Source organism: Gopherus evgoodei, chromosome 6, assembly GCF_007399415.2.
Source record: "Gopherus evgoodei ecotype Sinaloan lineage chromosome 6, rGopEvg1_v1.p, whole genome shotgun sequence".
Taxonomy (NCBI): domain Eukaryota; kingdom Metazoa; phylum Chordata; order Testudines; family Testudinidae; genus Gopherus; species Gopherus evgoodei.
The window spans coordinates 66,066,083-66,085,605 of record NC_044327.1 but is presented as its reverse complement, the minus strand read 5'-3'; the positions used below and the strand labels follow the sequence as shown (position 1 = coordinate 66,085,605).

Genomic DNA, 19,523 nt, shown 5'->3' with positions numbered 1-19,523 from the left:
CATCTGCAGATGGGATCATTCTTCAGATAAATTAGTGGGATGCATTGTACATATCAGATTAAAGTCCAGCTATTGTATACAATAATTGGGAGTTCTACAGTTGATTTCAGTAGGAGCAGGATTGTAACCAGTGGACCCAATTCAGAGATATATAAATTACGTAGGGTTAAATAGGTGCAAATGTATGCATAAGGGAGTGTAGAGAGTGGGTTTCTGTGTGATACATCATGAAGTGGCAGGAAAGTGTACTTTTCTCGGAAGCTAAACTCGCTTAGATTTACCCCTGAATTTGGCCCAAGCAATCCAGTGACATAACTAACTTTCCTGGGTATGTGTGGTTGTTTTTTGTGGTGTTTTGATTTTTTTGGTTAGTTTCTTTGTTTGGTTTTTTCGGGGTCTACTTTGTATTTTAATTTAACCTTAGTTCAATCCCCTTGTACATATACATTGTGATACAGTCTGAAATTACATGATTACATACTATCTTTCCACAGGATTCCTGCCTCATTCAGTGCACAGAATGGATGATGCTCATTTAAAGGGCAGCTATTCAGTATTTTGGTTTATCCCTATTGTTCAGTGTGTGGCCCTAGGCTTATTTACTGCGCAATGTTAAAACCCTGTTCTGAAGAAAGAAATATTAATTTCCTCCTGGGCTTTGCTATGTCATTCATCGCTATGGTACTTGAGTGTGTCAAACATTAATGAATTTATCTTCATAACGCCAATAGGAGGTGAGGGGATATCACCATTTTACATGTGGGAAACTGAGGCATGGAGAGATTAAGGTCAAAAGTATCCTCTAATTTTGGCTGCCCAATTTGAAATGAGTAAGACGTAACTTTTCAGAGTATTTGTAGCATTTTCATATAGCATTATATGTGTTCAAAGCACAGCTCCATTGACTTCAGTTGCAGCTATGAGCACTCAGCCTAGGGTCTGATCTGCAGAAGAGCTATCTCATCAGTCCCCAAAAACTGATGTGCGCATAATTAGTGACCTGTAAAAATGTTGGGTTAAATGACTTGCCCAGAATCACACAGGAACTCTCTGGCAGAGTCAGGGACAGAATCTATTTCTCCAGGGCAGCATTCAACAGCCTTAACTTAGAGAACCATCCCTTCTCTTCCTGCAGTCCCCCCGGTCATTCCCTGCTCACCTTTCATCATCCACAACAAACAAGGCAGTGGTCCTACAGGCAACAGCCTCCATCACTACACAACCCTGATTCATCCCCAGAGTAGGTTCATTCTGTGCAAGGAATTAGACAAATTCCATTGAAAAAATGGTATATAGTCATGTAATTAGACTGTATCATAATATGTACTCTAAGGAGCTCAAATTAAGGTTACACAGTCAACCTTAATTGTGGTACTTCCGAACTTTTGAGTGCTTGACTGAATCTTAATGTTTCTAGTATTTTTAATGTGATTTCTTAAGTTTTTAAAAAAGCAAACTGAAAATACAGGAATTCCATCATAGCATCCATTTGCCACCCACATGAGTCATCATCAGAGTGATATCTTTAGTCCCACTGCACAGGCTTTTGCCACTTGAGCGAATGGAGTAACTGATAGAGGATTATAACTATTACTGCTGTGTGGACAAGCACTGGAGGAGGAGGGACACATTGCTAATGGGAGATATTTGCTGACAGCAGAGGAATGATGAGACTTGGGAATCTTGGATTCTATTCCAGGCTTTGTAGCATATTGTGCTCCCATGAGCATAGACTCTCTTCTGCCCATCCCCCTCTCCCCCAAGTATGACTCCTGCCTCATCCCGTCCAACCTGACTTTGTCTCATCCTGTCTCTTCCCCACCCCTGGTTCCTCGTCCCCATCCCATTCTCCTCAACTAGCCAGTCCCAATCTCCACTCCCAGTCTCCTCCAGCAAGTGATAGTCTCACCCTTCTGGACTCCCGGTTCCAGTCTCCTCACCCACCTCAGTTCCTTCTCCCCAGTCTCCTTGCCTGGCCAGTCCCAGTTCTCCTCTTCCTGGTGCCTCCTCCAATCTATCTTTCACCCCCACCCTAGCCTCCAGTCGCCCGTTGCCCACATTCCTTATCCTCACTGGTTCCCAGTCCTAATCTCCCTCTCTAGGCTTCTCATCTAATCTCAGTAATGCCCCTGTCCAAAGCTCCTTGTCCCAGTCTTTTTGCCCAGCCACTCTCAATTCTCCTGCAGCTTCTCATCCCCCCTCAGTCCCATTTTCCTTGCCCAGACTGTCCTTGTCTCTGCTCTGGCTCTTCATACAATCTGTCTCCCCACTAACTATTGGCTCCCAGTCCCCCCACTTCCATTCCCTGTTTCTCTCCCTGGCTCCCAGTACTAATCGCCTTGCCCAGCCAATCCCAGTCCTCCTGCAACCCAACTCCCAATCCCAGTTTCTGTCCTTCTTCTGCACGAGGCTCCTTGTCCCAGCCTGTTACCTTTCTGAAGATCCAATTCTTGTCCCCTCTGAAGTTCTCCCTCATGCTGCTTAGGACTAGCAGGATGTTACTGAGATCACAGGAGAGACAGTCTCCCTGCTCTCACTTCAGATGCCTCAACCTAGACTTGCCCCCCGCCCCCCGACAAATGTCAAGTCTCTGCTCCAAAGCACTGGGTGCTAGAACATCTCAAAGACAAGGTCACCAGAATTTTTTAACATGGGCCAAACACCATTTTTCCTAGCATCATTCTCAGAAACAACTGAACTATTTTGCCTGAACGTTTCCAAAAAAATCCACCCTGAGGCATACAACCAGCATGGACAATTTCGGCTCAAACAGTTGAAGTCTGACAAAGTTATAATCAACTGAAAACAGCATCTTATAATGGCAAGTGTCAGGCAACCTTAATAACACTGGTCTACAATTTTTGAGAAGTCGTCTGCTTCAGAGATAAAATGTGATATTTATTATGTATTTTGATGTGCTGAATTCAAATATGACAATTACAACAACTGATTGGCTACTGTTTCTAAGATATTTAAGTTTTTACATTTTATGTCTATGTATATTGTGTAGATAGTAGCATTTTAATCATAAATTGTAAGCCTAGGTCTTTTCATGTGTTTATGGTTGCTTTACATGATAATATTTCACCTGTCCTGTTTATGTAACACTTTAAAAATCAGTAAAAGGGTTATATAAATAAAATTTATTATGAAACAAAAGGCAAAACACTATTATGTACATAGTTTAGTCCTATGCAGTGTCTACTCGGTGCTTCTTGGCTTGTCTCTTGTATTCATTAAATGGAGCATCTCTTGTCACTGTCCAGCAATAGTCTGCAAGCATTGATGGGCTCCATTTGCCCTGATAGCCTGCCAGGAGATTCTACTGCTGTAGTCTGGAGCCCAACTGCTCTGCCTTACTCTTGGGTAGTTCCAAATCCCTGACAAGGTCATTCAGTTCACCTTGTGTTATGAGGTGTGGTTCAGAGGAGGAGGACGGGAGAAAATGTGGGTCCTGTGACATTGATGGTTCAGGACCAGAAGTTTCATCCTCTTCCTCTTCCTCGTCTGACTCAAGTGAGAATGTTTCTGGTGCATCAGGAACCGGCAGTCCTTCTCCGTGGGGTACTGGGCGTATAGCTGACGGAATGTTTGGATAATGCACAGTCCACTTTTTCTTCTTTAACACACCTTTCCCAACTGGAGGCACCATGCAGAAGTAACAATTGCTGATATGATCTGTTGGCTCTCTCCAAATCATTGGCACTGCAAAAGGCACAGATTTCCTTTTCCTCTTCAACCACTGGCCAAGATTTGTTGCACAAGTGTTGCAGCATATGTGTGAGGCCCACCTCTTGTCCTGATCTCCAATTTTGCAGCCAAAAGAAAGGTGATAGGCTTTCTTAACTATAGTGGTTATACTGCGCTTTTGTGATGCAAAGGTCACTTCACCACAAACATAGCAGAAGTTATCTGCACTATTCACACAAGTACGAGGCATCTCTGCTCACTTTGGCTAAACAGAAATGTGTCCCTCTGCAAAATCAAACACTGACAAATAAGAGAGCATGACACTATGATTTCTAGAGCTGATCTAGGGCAATTTGTTCAGCAGAGTGATGGAAGCTTCATTATGATTGCATCATCCATGACTTCTAGGAATAACATTATACAATTCATATCATGTATGATGCAGTACCAGCTTCAGATTGCATCATTCATTGTTTTGCCTCAAAAGCAAGTACTGTCCAAACCCAGTCATAGATTTATTCATAGATCCAGTCAAAGATGTATTCTAGTCATTTCTGGTTTAAATTGAGATCACTTCTCCTCTGCCATTCCCAAGTCAAGGGTCGTATATACTGACCCAATAGCATATCTTGAAAACTAGAGCCAATCAACAATTTTAAGCATCATTTTTGTTCTCAGTGACCCAGAATTAGTAAAGTTGGACTACATTTATTTCAGAAGCATTTTGGCTGTAGAGCAGTGTAATAGGTGATGCGATCAGCCCTGCCTATAATGTGTGTGTATATATACATATAGGGACCACTTAAAGTGACATGTATAAAGACCCAAGCAAAGGTTTGTTGTTTTTGTTTTTGTTTTTTAATTAAAAGTATTTCTGTTTTCACGTGCAGGGTGGCAAAAGAGCTGTGTAGTGGGTAAAAATCACATAGGGGAATGTTCCTTGGGGCCTGAAATAACTTAGATATTTGATAAATTTTGCTCTCTTTTCCTCTTAGACTTTGTGGATTTGAACCATTCTATGATGAAAGGGGAGACCAGTACATGTTTAAAAGAATTTTGAATTGTGAATATGACTTTGTGTCCCCCTGGTGGGATGACGTGTCTCTAAATGCCAAGGATTTGGTAAGTACAATAAGAACACAAAGTGTAGTATTTTCTCTAATGTATATGTGACACAGCTCCCCAAAGGCAAACAGTATTTGTGTGGAGTTTTTTCACATATATCCTCATCTCACTTTGATCCCAGCCTATCTTGCTTGCCTGCAAATCAAGACTAATTTGTTAAAATGAAATAACAACAATAGATTCCAGTGACCTGAATTTCAGAGATGCTGAGCACCTCTTGCCCCTGCTGACATCAGTTAAAGCTGTGGCTTTTAAGTACTCTTGTAAATTACACTGTAGAAATTCAGAGATTATTGCAGAACATGTATTTAAAAAAAATTATATTAAATTACAGTAAAAAGTCCCTATGCTACATCATACATCACTTGTTCAAGATCAGGTTAATATTAAAAGAACCTGGCTAAAGATTCTAGAGTCTGACTTTTTTTGTAGGTATCATTTCTTTGAGTAGTTTTCTTATTCTTTCCATTTCTTTCTTGTTCATTGAGTTTCAGCCTCAAAAGGGCTATCAAAACCAGCCCCCCATAGTTTGTATGGTGTCACGTTTGAACTTTTTTCCTTATAAAGATTAAATAACAAAGGCCCCAGCTGTTGTTTGACTATAAGATTCTGTCCATTTCTGAGCTTTTTGTGATCTGTTTTTAGTAGATGAGTCAGAGTCATTGCCCTTAAGTATGATCCATTAGTAAAATGCTAACGCTGGAGCATTATCTGCACTATATCCTTTGATTACTGGGTAAAGTAAATTGGATCCAAAAGATACTGATCTACAAAGATGAACATGTCCAACTTCTATTTTTACCCAATGATACGTACACAATTTAGTTATTTCATTAAAATTACAGTAACAAATGTTCAGTTCCATATCACTTGTACAAACTGTGCCATAAAATGCTACATTAATTAATGTTTGTAAAGTGCTTCAGGATGCTTCGGATGAAAGGCACTGTAGAGGTTCGAAGTATTTATTGTTGTTGTATTAGATTTAGAGTATTTCTGAGATGGAGAAAATGTCATTTACATCTCTGTGTAGGCAAAGGTCAGCTAAACAATACCCCACAGCAGAGCTAAGTGGATGGTCTTTGTGTGCATGCGGCAGTTATGCAAGTTGTTTCTGCGCAGTTGCTCTAATGGAGCTCATATTTTCAATTCTGAATGGTTGGGAGTAAAACCTGAACCAGAGACTGAGTCAGTTTGTGGCTTTGAAGCCATGACCCATGCTGTAGGGAGGGATGAGCAGCTGCATTGCAGTTGGAGCCACAAAGAGGCATTCTGACTAACTGATCCAGAATTGCTGCTTGGACTCAGGCCACGTCCAGACTACCCGCCGTATCAGCGGGTTAAAATCGATTGCTCGGGGATCGATATATCGCGTCTAATCTAGACGCGATATATCGATCCCCGAGCGTGCTTATATCGATTCCGGAACTCCATCAACCCCGACGGAGTTCCGGAATCGACAGGTAGAGCCGCAAACATCGATCCCGCGCGGTGTGGACGGGTGAGTAATCCGATCTTAGATATTCGACTTCAGCTACGTTATTCACGTAGCTGAAGTTGCGTATCTAAGATCGATTTTCCCCCCCCTAGTCTGGACCAGCCCACACAGGGCGCACACATGACAGTGACACTCTGACTTGCTCTTAGGAGGGCCGTGGTTTTTCCCTCAAAGTACTTGTGGGGGAATTCCACCAGGGCGGGGATAAACAGAATCTCCCTTCTCCCGCTTAGGCCATGGAGCACTAGCAGAGCTACTCCACAGCCACAGTGCACCGTGCTCATGAAGGGTGTTCAGCCAGGACGTATGTGTATTTTTAGATCCACTGGCTACAGTCCTCCTCCTGTGTCCACCTTTTTTTTCCTCATTTTTCTTATTTTTCTTTTTTTTACAATGCCACTCTGCCCTGCTGTGGATGGACATCTGTGGAACACAGCTTCACCATGCACCCCTATTTGCTCAGCTCCCCACACCTTCCACGTGCCAAGGCTGCATCAGTAGTGGCATTTTTCTGGAAATCTCCCACCATTGTGCTAACAAAGGTGCAGCTCCACCAGTTGGAGCAATGGTGGAAGCACAAGTGTAGATAAATCTGTGTCATCTAGGTCTGCTAACAGCAGGTCTAGAAGACACACAGTGGTGAAAATACCTGAGATAAATTGCTTAAAACGGTACAGTTACAGCCCAAGGCTGGGGCTTTTCCACCTCTAAGGTAAACCAGACCAGCCAGACAAAGAGGACTTTGGTCTCACCCCACTGGCTAACCACAAGTCACACAAACAATTCCTTTAGGCACTCCAGTCTCCCAGTATCACCACCAGTGCTACTCGTTATGGGGACCGGTAATAGAAAAAAGGTTCTCTTGATCCCAAAGGACCAAGCCCCAGACCCAGGTCAATATACAAATCAGATCTTACCCAAAAATCACACTGTTGCCAGTCCTTTAGAATCTAAAATCTAAAGGTTTATTCATAAAAGGAAAAAGATAGACAAGAGAGCTAGAATTGGTTAAGTGGAATCAATTACATACAGTAATGGCAAAGTTCTTGGTTCAGGCTTGTAGCAGTGATAGAATAAACTGCAGGTCCAATCAAATCTCTGGAGTACATCCCCAGCTGGGATGGGTCATCAGTCCTTTGTGTAGAGCTTCCATTTGTAGCAAAGTCCTCCAGAGGTCAGAAACAGGATTGAAGACAAGATGGAGATGAGGCATCAGCCTTTTATAGTCTTTTCAAGGTGTAAGAACACCTCTTTGTGCTTACTGTGGAAAATTACAGCAAAATGGAGTCTGGAACCACATGGGCAAGTTCCTGCATACTTTGCTGAGTCTCAAGGCATATCTGCCTTCTCTCGATGGGTCAGTTGTATAGCTGATGATCCTTAATGGGCCCTCAAGCAGGCTAGGCAGAGCTGACACCAGCTTGTCTGGGGTGTCACCCAGAAGCATAGCATAAGTTTGAAATACAGGTAGTGTAGAACCAATGTTCATAACTACAACTACAAAATGATACAAACACATAGGCAGCATAATCATAACCAGCAAATCATAACCTTTCCATAGACCCCTTTTATACAAGATTTGGTGCCCCTACAGGACCTTGGTTGCAACCATGTTGTATGTGGTCCCAGTTCAAGTCAATAACATGCCACCTGCCTACAGGAGCACTCCTGCAGTTACTATTAGCTGCAAATGTGGATAAAGCTCCAATAAACAGAACTTTACAGGTTCTGCTACTTACCTGTGCCTCCATAGGATGATAGGAATTGCCATCTCTGGCCTTGGCTACACTTGAGAATTACAGCACTGTTAGTGGCTTTATAGCGCTGTAACTCACTCCCCGGCCACACTGGCAAGGCACATACAGCACTGTATCTCCGTGGCTACAGTGCTGCTTGTACTCCACCTCCACGAGAGGAATAAAGAGTATAGCGCTGCTGCTGTAGTGCTGGGGTGCCAATGTAAACGGAATAATCTTAGTATGTTGTGACTGACCTCCAGAAGCTTCCCATAATCCTTTTAAGTGAAGATTACTCTCTTTGTTTTGTTGTGATGCCTCTCTTTTTGTTGTGAACTCCAGGCTCCAGAGCTGCTTATCAAAAAACAAACACCAGCTACTGTTTGCTGTGAATGAGCAGAGGCAGGGGGGCTCCCTTTGGAACACCCACAGCTAGTGTTTGCTTGAAGAGGGGGAGGGAGGGGGCTTGAGGAGAGAAACAGCGTGGTGGGCGAAAGGCAGGGGGTCCATTTTGGCGTGGCTGCTTATCTGGTCTGTGAGATAAAAAACAAAGTTGCTGTTTGCTTTCAGTGAGTGAGAGAAAGAGCAGTGGCGGGGGGTTGGAACTTGCAAGGCAGCTGCTGACACAGTGTCAGCTCCAAAAATCCACTCTCTCTCCCCTCCACGGTCCCTGTCTCACTCCACCATCCCCCTTTTGAAAAGCACGTTGCAGCCACTTGAACGCTGGGGTAGCTGCCCATAATGCACTGCTCCCAATGCCGCTGCAGATGTGGTCATGACAGTGCGCTGGTAGCTGTCAGTGTGGACAGACTGCAGCGCTTTCCCTACTCAGCTGTACGAAGACAGGTTTAACTCCCAGCGCTGTACAGCTGCAAGTGAAGCCATACCCTCTGATAGAATCTGGCCCTGTATTAATTTCTGTTCTGTTCCTTTAAACATTCTAAAATGTTGTTTACTTTTTTGACTGACCACTGTGCATTGAGCAGATGTTTTCACTGAGCTGTGAACAATGATGCCTAGCCCATTTTCACAGTACAACTTGCACATTTGTAGAATACATTCTATGGAGTATAAAGTAAGAATACACAGAACTTTAAAAAAAAACACACCTTATTTTGCACACTTATAGTGGGCATTTGCATGCACGAATGTACTTGAAGTCATGTGCCTAACTCTGAAAATATGGCTTTTTATGTGGGATATTAGGTAGTTTTGGTTTATATTTTTTAAAACTTTCCAGTCACCTTTAAAACTTAAATCCCCAAAATTTAAAAACCCCACATTTGATAGCAAGTGAAATGTTATTGAAATAAGGCCCTGATTCTGCTGTGATAGAGATCTAAATACAGTAGGTAAGAGTGTGATTCAGGAAATACACAATATTTTGAGGTATATGTGATTTAAGCCTATTGAATGCAATTTTAAAATTAAATATTGTTACGTTGAAAGATGCTAATGGCTACCAACAGGTGAGTCTTGGATCCAAAGACAGTCACAGAGCTAGTGAAAGTCAATGGCCAAACACTTTTTCCAGACTCAGTGGATTTCCAGAAAAAGCAGTGGATTTGGTGCTCCTGAAAGCCAAGGACTCATGATAATGAAAGACTATATGACACCATTCACAACACACCTCAGTTACCACTTAACCTTCACCACTAGCCGTGATATTCCATGGACATTTCTTAACCCAAATTTTCAAAAAAGTTCAATGCCTCTTTCAACCGCTGTCTAATCTAATCCCCACTGCTGTTCACTATAAATAACATTAAAACTTGTGAAGTCTACTGATACTCTTTCTAATGTAGCCTTGCAGTCAGCCATTCAAATGCAATGTTTCTTATGGCCATACTTTACAATCAATTTGCATATTGTACTTACAGTACATGCAGGATTATTTTTTTCATTGGTAAAGTGCTATAAACTACTCGAGCTATAATAAAAGCAATACAAGAAAATTAGTACATAGAGGTTCAAAATGAAAGTGAATGTGTTTATTTTGCCTTTGTCTCTCTCTCTCTTTTATACTTAAGCCCATTTACCATTAACCATTTAACATATTGCAACTTGGGCATTATATTCTCCTTGGCAGCTTAGACAAATGCATTCGGCTAGTGTAGCTTTAATGAAAATGCACTAGTTCACACAGCATAGTGTTCAACAGTAATAGATTTTTTTAAAAGATTTTTTTTTCAGTAGCACATGTGTCTTTGAGCAAGACACTTACTACGTGTCTTCAAAATGGAGCTAATACTAACAACCTGTGTTCCAGGGTTGAGTCTGCTAGTTCTAGAATTTCTTTGTTGAATTGCAACAAAAAATGATAGTTTGTTTCCTAGAGAGCCTTTAATTGAGCAGCTTCACAAAACCAACTTTCTTTTCTTGATGACATAGGTTAAAAAGTTGATTGTGTTTGATGCTAAGAAGCGCCTCACGACCTTTCAAGCTTTGCAGCACCCCTGGGTCACAGGAAAGGCAGCCAATTTTGCACATATGGACAATGCACAAAAGAAACTTCAAGAATTCAATGCTAGGCGTAAACTTAAGGTAAGTCTCTGCACTTAACTTTAAAAGCCTACAGCAGCATTGACCATTTAAGAAGCTGACAAAACTATCAGAAAATTTTTAGTTTGGTTAAAAAAAATTTTTTTTAAACATCTATTCCTCTGTCCTTTTCTATAATAACTAATGAAGATGAAAAGCTAAAGATAATCCATTCACTCTGTGCAAGTGGACAAGTGGAAATGTGCATTGCTGACTGAAAGCTATAGAAACAAAACTGCTTAGCCCTCGTCCAGACTAACCCGCGGCATCGGCGGGTTAAAATCGATTGCTCGGGGATCGATATATCGCGTCTAGTCTGGACGCGGTGTATCGATCCCCGAGCGCGCTTACATCGATTCCGGAACTCCATCAATCCGAACGGAGTTCCGGAATCGACACGGAGAGCCGCGGACATCGATGGAGCGCCGTCCAGACTGGTGAGTACCTCGATTTTAGAAATTCGACTTCAGCTACGTTATTCTCGTAGCTGAAGTTGCGTATCTAAAATCGATTTTAATTCCTAGTCTGGACGTGGCCTTAGAATAGGAATGTTTGCAGTGTTGTAGCTGTGTTGGTTCCAGGATATTAGAGAGAGAAGGTGGGTGAGCTAATATCTTTCATTGGACCAGCTTTTGTTGGTGAGAGAGACCATCTTTTAAGCTTACAAAGAGCTCTTCTTTCATCTCTGTGTAAGCTCAAAAGTTTGTCTCTCTCACAAACAGAAGTTGGTTCAGTAAAAGATATTAACTCACCCACCTCATCTCTAGAATAGGAATGGCTTTTAAAAATCTTTCCTTTTTTATGTTTAGTACTGCATGCTACATCCGTAGAGTGCTGATTGGAAGGGGGCTAAGTTTGAGCAGGTGACTCACTGGTTTCCTCATGGAGTCCTATTTCTACAAACTTGGAGGATGCTTGATCTGTTTAGTTAAATTTTTACTTTATTAATGTTTATATTTTTGGCTTTACAATACCCTTGAAACGCACATGCCATTCCCATGGGTATCAGTAGGAATGTGAGACATGCACTGAGAGCATTTTACTTTATGACCCAGAGGGGCAAGTTTTCAAAATTAAATGCTTGTGTTGTGCATACCAAATATGTGCATTCAGGCCCAAACATGCAGTTCATTGTTGTTACAGGTAACTTGGCAAGCATTGGGGCAATTATATACCCTCCGCACCTGAATCATTATACCAGCTGTGCAGATGTGACTTCAATGGGAATTGGGTCAGGCCAATAAACACCCATTTGCCCCTTTGTTGGGATAGTTGCATGCAAGACTTTGGCACTAGTGAGAAGAATTTCAAAGGCACAGATGGCAGTTAGGCACCTAACTGACTTGAGTTTGCAATTCTCCCCCTCATTCTACTAGCATTGGTCTTCAGTGTCTATAGTATTTGTTTTGGAAGAGATTTTTCATAGAGTATTTGTGCACGATATTTACGAATAGCAGCTGTTGTGGAGCCATGTTTAGAGATGCCTTCATCATCATGGGTAGATGGAAATAACAACAAACTAGCATCTGGACTGGGAACTATCCAGTCCATGCACAGACAGATTCGCAAGTAAGAAATTACCCTTAAATTTCACTTGTTCTCATTTTTCAGTGCTATTAGGGAATGTAACAGAGAACATCTAGTTGGCAAAAAGAGGACAGAACTGTTGTGAAGTGTTTACAAAGATCTTGGGAAGCTCTAGATAGAATTCACAGTGACATGTAACCTGTAGAGAGCAGGCTTACATATATCCATTGTTCTTTTGTAGTGCGCTTCCTGAAGAGTACAAAATTAACTCCTCTTAAGTCAACTTCTACATTTATTGTTCAAAGGGTCTCTAAGAAAAGGTTGTGTCTGGTTTGCAAATTTCATTGTGGATTCTCTCTGTATTCTCACACCACAGATCTATTTTGAGACTTTGAACTAGACATTTAAAAAAACCCAAGACTTGAGATTAATTAGAACTATGGTTTTTTATAAGTTTATTTCGTTAATGTTTTTCCATCAGGAACAGAATTACCCAATAGCTAATAGCATGAAAACTAAATCTCTCTCCAAAAAAACTAAGGATGAAATATAAATCTAGGTACTAAACCAATAAGTGTATATACAATAATACACATATGGCTACAATTATACAAGTAATGATACATATCAAATTACCTCCACCTCCTGTATATAAGACCAACATAAGAACTTATTTAGTTTGTCTTTGTCTGTTTAAAGCCATATTTTTATAATATAATTATAATGCTGTAAAACTCAAGAATTAATCCTGATGTTCGTTCCAGCATAGTAGACCAGAACTGCTTCTTGTATACACATATAGTAGAACCAAAAGTAAGGGTCATTACACTTACCTTTAATTTGCATCATTTTACCAGGTAATATGTTCTGTTTCTAGTCCATCAATCTGAGCAAGTCATCCCACATTTTGAATCCCTCCATGGCTGCTGCCTCCTTCACTGGGTCAAGTATCCACTTATCCCCTTACATAGGGGAGGGATAGCTCAGTGGTTTGAGCATTGGCCTGCTAAACCCATGGTTGTGAGTTCAATCCTTGAGGGGGCTTGTGACGGTGTGCGGCCGGGGCTCGACTCTCCCTGGGGAGGAGAGGAGCCACACCGCCTCGCTGTAGGGCTATTTAGGGATCTGGGGCAAAATCCATCGGGGGATTGGTCCTGCTTTGAGCAGGGGGTTGAACTAGATGATCTCCTGAAATCGCTTCCAATCCTGACATTCCATATGTTTTTGTTTTTTAAGAATATCCGCTTTACCAGGCAGGGATCAAGGGGCAGATCCTAACTGGTGTAAATTGGAGCAGTGACAATTTGCACCAGGAAGGATCTGTGCCAGAGTCTTTCTGTATATCTATACAGAACCTAGCATGTTTTGGACACTACTATAATAAACATTAATAATAATAATAATAGCAGCTACTTCACCTGGGGCATAGTTTGTGAAAAAAATCAGTGTGAATATACTTATGGGAAAACATAGTGGATAGGTGTGTTTTATTTTTAAATTAGGTTCAGAAACATCTGAAAAAATGTTTCTATTAATGCTAGTCAAGATTTAGACTTCAGAAATAGTGTCTGTTTCAAATGTCATTAAATTATTTCAAATTTATAATTCATTTTATTAACTAAATGTACTAAAATTCCCTGTTCATATGAGACTAAGGTGGTGGTGTACGCCATGGATTTTATTTAAATTTCCTCTCTTTGTCAGGCTGCGGTGAAAGCTGTTGTGGCATCAACTCGTCTTGGGAGTGCAAGTGGTCACAGCAGCCACGACAGCAATAAGCCCAGCCGTAATCCGTCTCCAGTTCAAGACAGTGAACCTGAAGAGAAACCTACTCAGGAAGGAGAAGCAGCATCAGGAGAGACGCCTTAGGTCATCTGCTTTCTTATTTCAGCTGAGATCTGTCATTTCATGCACCAGCTATCTTGCCATTCAGCAAGAAAGATTTGTAAGCCTGGCCTCTCTGGTCGCTCTGCTTTGGAGTGCAAAATGCACCAGCTGGTGGTCCTAACTTCAATGCATGTGACTGCTTATGAAAATAGTAAATTGTCCTATCAGGCATGTCATGGATACAGTGTTATTTTCTGTAATACCAACAAGTGAAACATGAGAGTGAGTAAATACTACTAACGTTAATGCATACACTTCATATCCCTTTAGAGAGTGTTTAGAGGTGACGTTTGAAATGAATACTATTTAGTTTTGTTTTATGGAAGTAGGCATCTTCTAGTGATTATTTATTTGAAACTGTTTCCTTTCCAAATCGTAATCTCTCAGTAAATGAATCGGAACTGATGTCAAGCCAATGCTTTTAAAATGACATCTGAAATGTTGAGGTTTTTATCGGTAATATTTATAAAGTGTTTACAAGGAGAACATAGTATAGAGATTTATATACAAAAACATTCCACTAATCCTGGTAAGAAATTGAAATATTAGTTCCAGTGGCCATGAAACTGTATGTTCCTCAAGTGCGTGTTGAGAATGCCTTACTCTACCTTTAACAGTTTCTATACAGTATTTTAATGATAACCAAAATTATTCTAATTTCTACCATTTCATTCTCTAGTAAAATGTTAGCAAAACAAAATGATAGACTAGTATAAAATATGATTAAGGTAGTCGCAGCTTTTTAAGATGCCATTGTATTTATTCATGACTTTATAAAGCCATGCAACTAGAAAATGTTTTTATGGGGGAAATCTGCAATTACATAAGTTCTAAATACTTGAAGAAAGCTATTCTACTGCAGGGTGATTTTACTCTGGGGAGGCACTCAGATACTTATCGGTGCTCATCACCATAAAGAACCTAGGTGGATGAATAGATATGTACAACCCAGAAGCTTTGACCTCATGAGTAACTAGTTTTCCATCATTCAGTATAGACTTAATGAGTCCAGATTTTGCTAACAAAGGAGCCAGTCCTGTAAAATTAGCTATATGAGCAGATCCCTGTACCTGTGTGCATAGGTGCTGGAACTAGAGTTGCTGAGGGTTCTGGTGCACCCCTGGGCTTGAAGTGGTTTCCATCATATACAGGGTTTACAGTTTGGTTCGGTGACTCAGCATCCCCATTACGCAAATTGTTCCAGCACCCCTGCCTGTGAGGAACTCCCATGATGCCAGTTAAGATACATGGGTATGGATCCACTTGTAGGATCAGGGCCAAGCTCTTTATCTTACTTTGATCATAATTGATATGAACTGAAAACTGATCCGCATCAATATATATTTGTTAATTATTTTGATAGTACCTGAATTTCATAATGCATTGGTATGTTACAGAAATGACATAAAGAAGCTGAAATGTGTCAGTGCCATTTGCATTTGTTACACTTTGTAATATTGATAGTTACCCGAGACCCTAATAATCTATTCAGTCTTCCTCTTTTGCTCTGTTTTGAAGTTGCTTTGCCTGGCAAAACTTGCCTTGAAAAACAGCAACAACAAAAAACAACACTACTGAGAGAAGCCAGAGTAATTTGTTTTTGGTTGAAGTTAAAAGGTAATGAAATATTATGCATAGGGTAGGTTTGCTAAATAAAAATATCTATGCTAAAACAGAAAAATAAATTGTCTGAAAAGGAAACATCTTTGCAAAGTAGCAATTGTGAGTTTTCTAATGCACAGTACTTGCTATTTTTTACCCATTTTTCAAAAGTATAAACTATTTACATTTGTACAACAAAGTTTTGGTGGTCAAGTGCAGTTGAATTTTAAAGCATAAGTGCCCATCCTTTTCCCAGACATGGTTCTTTGGAAGAAAATAAGTGTGTATGCTGAAAACACTGGCAGATTTCTTCTTCTTGTAATGGCAGCAGGATTTCTATCTGAATAGGCTAAGGGGAGGCATTGGCAGATCTTCACTTGAAAAAAATACTCCCTACAGGTACAACCACTGGGAGTAGGATGCTTAACATTTTACTGTCTTGTTTTTCCCCCTTGAGGTGGCTGTAGGACGAATGCATTCTCACTCCTGGTTTCTCCTTTGGTTACAGTAGCAACGCTGTTAGTGTTCAGTCAGCAATTAGTTCAGTAGGGGTGGCTGGATTGATGTAGGGTTTTTCCTGTATTTTGGTTAGCTTGTTCTAACTTCTATAGATAGAGCAGGCTCCATAGGTATTCCATACTTCAAGAGTCTATTGATCATCTTCCTTGAATGGAGATACCATTTTCTGAAATATGTTTTCATTTGTGCAGGATAAAACCGTGGTCCCAATAGATATGTTGGATGATTCGGTGATAAGTTACACCAGAGACCGTCTCTAACATATCACAAGTATGAACCAAATGTGTGTAAACAGAAGACAGCATAATACAGACAGCATGGTATTGCATGTGAGGGGCTCTATGAGGTTTGTATGGACTTTGCCTAATTTCCCCTGTAGTATCTTCAGCATCAAATAATTAAGATGCTTATGATTCATGAATTACCTGTATTTGACCAGCATGCCTGTCTTATGCAGTGGAACATTACACAGTAGGAGTGGCAGCACATTGAGGCATGCATGTGCAAGGAATCTTTCACATACTCCTTCTCTGATAAGTCACCCACCAGCAGGTTTTGTCCTGACATTGACTAGGGACTTTGGCACCACTTAGGGCAGGGGTGGGCAAACTATGGCCCCAGGGCCACATCCAGCCCTTCAGATGTTTTAATCCAGCCCTTGATCTCCCGTTGGGGAACAGAGTCCTGGGCTTGCCCTGCTCCAGCCAGGGAGCAGAGTCAGGATCTTGCCCCATTCTGCATGTGCCGTGGCTCCGCACGGCTCCTGGAAGCAGGGGCAAGTCCCCACTCCAGTTCCTACGTATAGGGACAGCCAGGGGTCTCCGCACACTGCCCCCACAGCTCCCATTGGCCTAGAACCACGGCCAATGGGAGCTGCAGGGGCGGCACCTACAGATGGGGCAGTGTGCAGAACCACCTGCCCGACCCTTTGCGTAGGAGCTCGAGGGGGGACATGTCGCTGCTTGAGGTAAGCGCCACCCAGAGTCTGCACCCTCTTATCCCTCTCCCACCCTCCAAATCTCAATCGCAGCCCAGAGCACCCTCCTATACCCCACCCCCTCATCCTTGGCCTCACTCCAGAGCCTGCACCCCAGCCAGAGCCCTCACTGCTCCCCCCCGCCTGCATCTCTACCTCCTGCCCCAGCCCATATCCCCCTCCCACGCTCTGAACTCCTAATTTTTGGCCCTATCCCAGAGCCCACACCCCCACCCAAGCCCCAATTTCATGAGCATTCATGACCCACCATACAATTTCCATACCCAGATGTGGCCATCGGGCCAAAAATTTTGCCCACCCCTGACTTAGGGTATGTCTACACTGCCTTGGCAGTGAGCATCCAAGCCTGAGAGGACAGACTTGAGTTCGTGGGGCTCGTGCCAGCACTCTAAAAATAGCTAAGTAGACGTTGCTTTCAAGTTGTGGCTCAGAATGATGCTTGGGCTCTGAAGCCGCTGGACTTAATTTAACTCTTACACTCTTGAGATTCCACCTGTTACTAAGGGTATCATGTGGTTTAGTTTTGATTTTGTGTGGATTCCCTCCTCTGCTGGAAAGTAACCCCTCAGTAGGACTCTTCCGCCACAAACAGGGGAGATGTGCCGATCTGGAAAATCTTGATTTTTCTAAGGCACCTTACAGACTAACAGAAATATTGGAGCATAAGCTTTCGTGGGTGAATACCCACTTTGTTAGACGCATGTCTAGGGTGTTTGGTTTTGTGTGATTAGAAAGTTGACAACCTTAATGGTATCAGACCCCATAGGGCACACATGGGGCTTAATTGGCTGCCAGACCTATGGAAGAGGTAGCATCTGACTCCTTGGTGGGCTTCGGCTGCAAGTTCTACTGACAAATCTGCTGTTGCCTTCGGGTCTGTCAGATGGTTAAGCCACTGCTATTTCAGTTGCCTTGTCCCCCAGCAAAGATCAGCTCTTGATTGGCCAATTATAAAGACATTCCTGATATGATTTTCCTGGGTCTTTTCTGATCAGCTAGTCAGGTTTCTCCATCCCTTCCCCCTTTCCTAGATTCCTTCATATAATGCCTTCCCAATTACCTGCTGCAGCCTAGGGACCCTCTGTTTTCTTTATCAGGAGAGATTGCCAGAGTCCTTGACAGCAATAGCACAATGCTGCATAACAAAGATTAGGACCTGTAGCAAATTGGTCCCTAAAAGATAGCCCTTTCCATGGAAAGTCAAGCTAGCTGGGGCTGCCTGCTGTATTAGAACGTTCAGAAAATAAAGGATTCTAAACAGAGTGACCCTAAGGGTATGGCTACACTTGAAATTTCAAAGTGCTGCTGCGGCAGCGCTTTGAAGTGTGAGTGTGGTCAGAGCACCAGCTCTCTCCCAGCGCTGCACGTAAACCACATCCCTTATGGGTGTAGCTTGCAGCACTGGGAGCCGCGCTCCCAGCACTGCGGCACTGATTACACTGAGGCTTTACAGCGCTGTATCTTGCAGCGCTCAGGGGGGTGTTTTTTCACACCCGAGCGCGAAAGTTGCAGCGCTGTAAAGTGCCAGTGTAGCCATGGCCTTAGAAAGGAACAGTGGCAGCAGCTGCTCTTGAATGCTTTGTGCTGAATATCTGCTTTGTCAATTGTACCTTTTCCCACCTCATTAAGCAGAAGACTTGGCTTTAGTCATTCGTAAGAAGTCTGTAACGTCTCAAGTGCAATAGAACTGAAAAACATCGTTCCCACTGTGACCTTATTCTGAAACCTTGCCTGTGGGAATGAGCTTTTTACTGTGTCATCACCATTTGAATAGCCATGTTAATCTGTAATATTTGGTCCCAACATTGTGAAAATGTAAAGAGTTTACTGTGTTACAACGTAAAACAATTGGATTCAAGTTCCTGCTCATTTGGAAGTTGTGAATTTATACACAGGAGCAAAAGTCTATTAAATGGAAAAGGGGTGTGGTTTTTTCACTCACTGCACCTATTAATTTTATGTGACTTTCCAGGTATCATACTGTAGGCAGCATCTGGACAAGTCCAAGGTTAAGGCAAGACTCATAGTATGATGAACAGCGGGGAATGGCCTGGGTCTGACCCAGATACAATACACTCCAATAGCCATTGTATCCCATTCATTCCCCCATAACTACTGTGCAGGAGGCAATTGCTTTATATCAGCTCTTGAAGTTTTGTTCCACTCTACATATGCCACATAGTATATAGTAACAAAATATAACAAATATATATACACATTACCTCAAGCAAACCTCAGGGCTGGCTTGTCAGGGCATGCTGTATGTAATAACTTTCTTACTCAACTACCCCTGTCTTGCAGTGTGGCACATAATGTGCTGCTTAAATAGCAGAACTAGTGCCCAGATAGGGCACATTTTATGGACTTGTATTTTATAAAGTGATAGGCTTAAGGGACATGC

The 19,523-nt window shown here is 42.0% G+C and overlaps 1 protein-coding gene across 2 annotated transcripts in view; it reads left to right on the top strand.

Moving 5' to 3' along the window:
• The window catches only part of CAMK4 (calcium/calmodulin dependent protein kinase IV), a 319,667-nt gene extending 302,543 nt beyond the window's left edge, over positions 1 to 17,124 (top strand). For both annotated transcript variants that reach the window (XM_030567611.1, XM_030567612.1), the window contains exons 9-11: positions 4,686 to 4,812; positions 10,441 to 10,593; positions 13,822 to 17,124. In XM_030567611.1, the coding sequence (XP_030423471.1) occupies positions 4,686 to 4,812; positions 10,441 to 10,593; positions 13,822 to 13,986 (445 nt within the window). In that variant the 3' untranslated portion in view covers positions 13,987 to 17,124. The remainder of the gene's footprint in view (positions 1 to 4,685; positions 4,813 to 10,440; positions 10,594 to 13,821) is intronic.
• Positions 17,125 to 19,523: the final 2,399 nt, after the last annotated feature.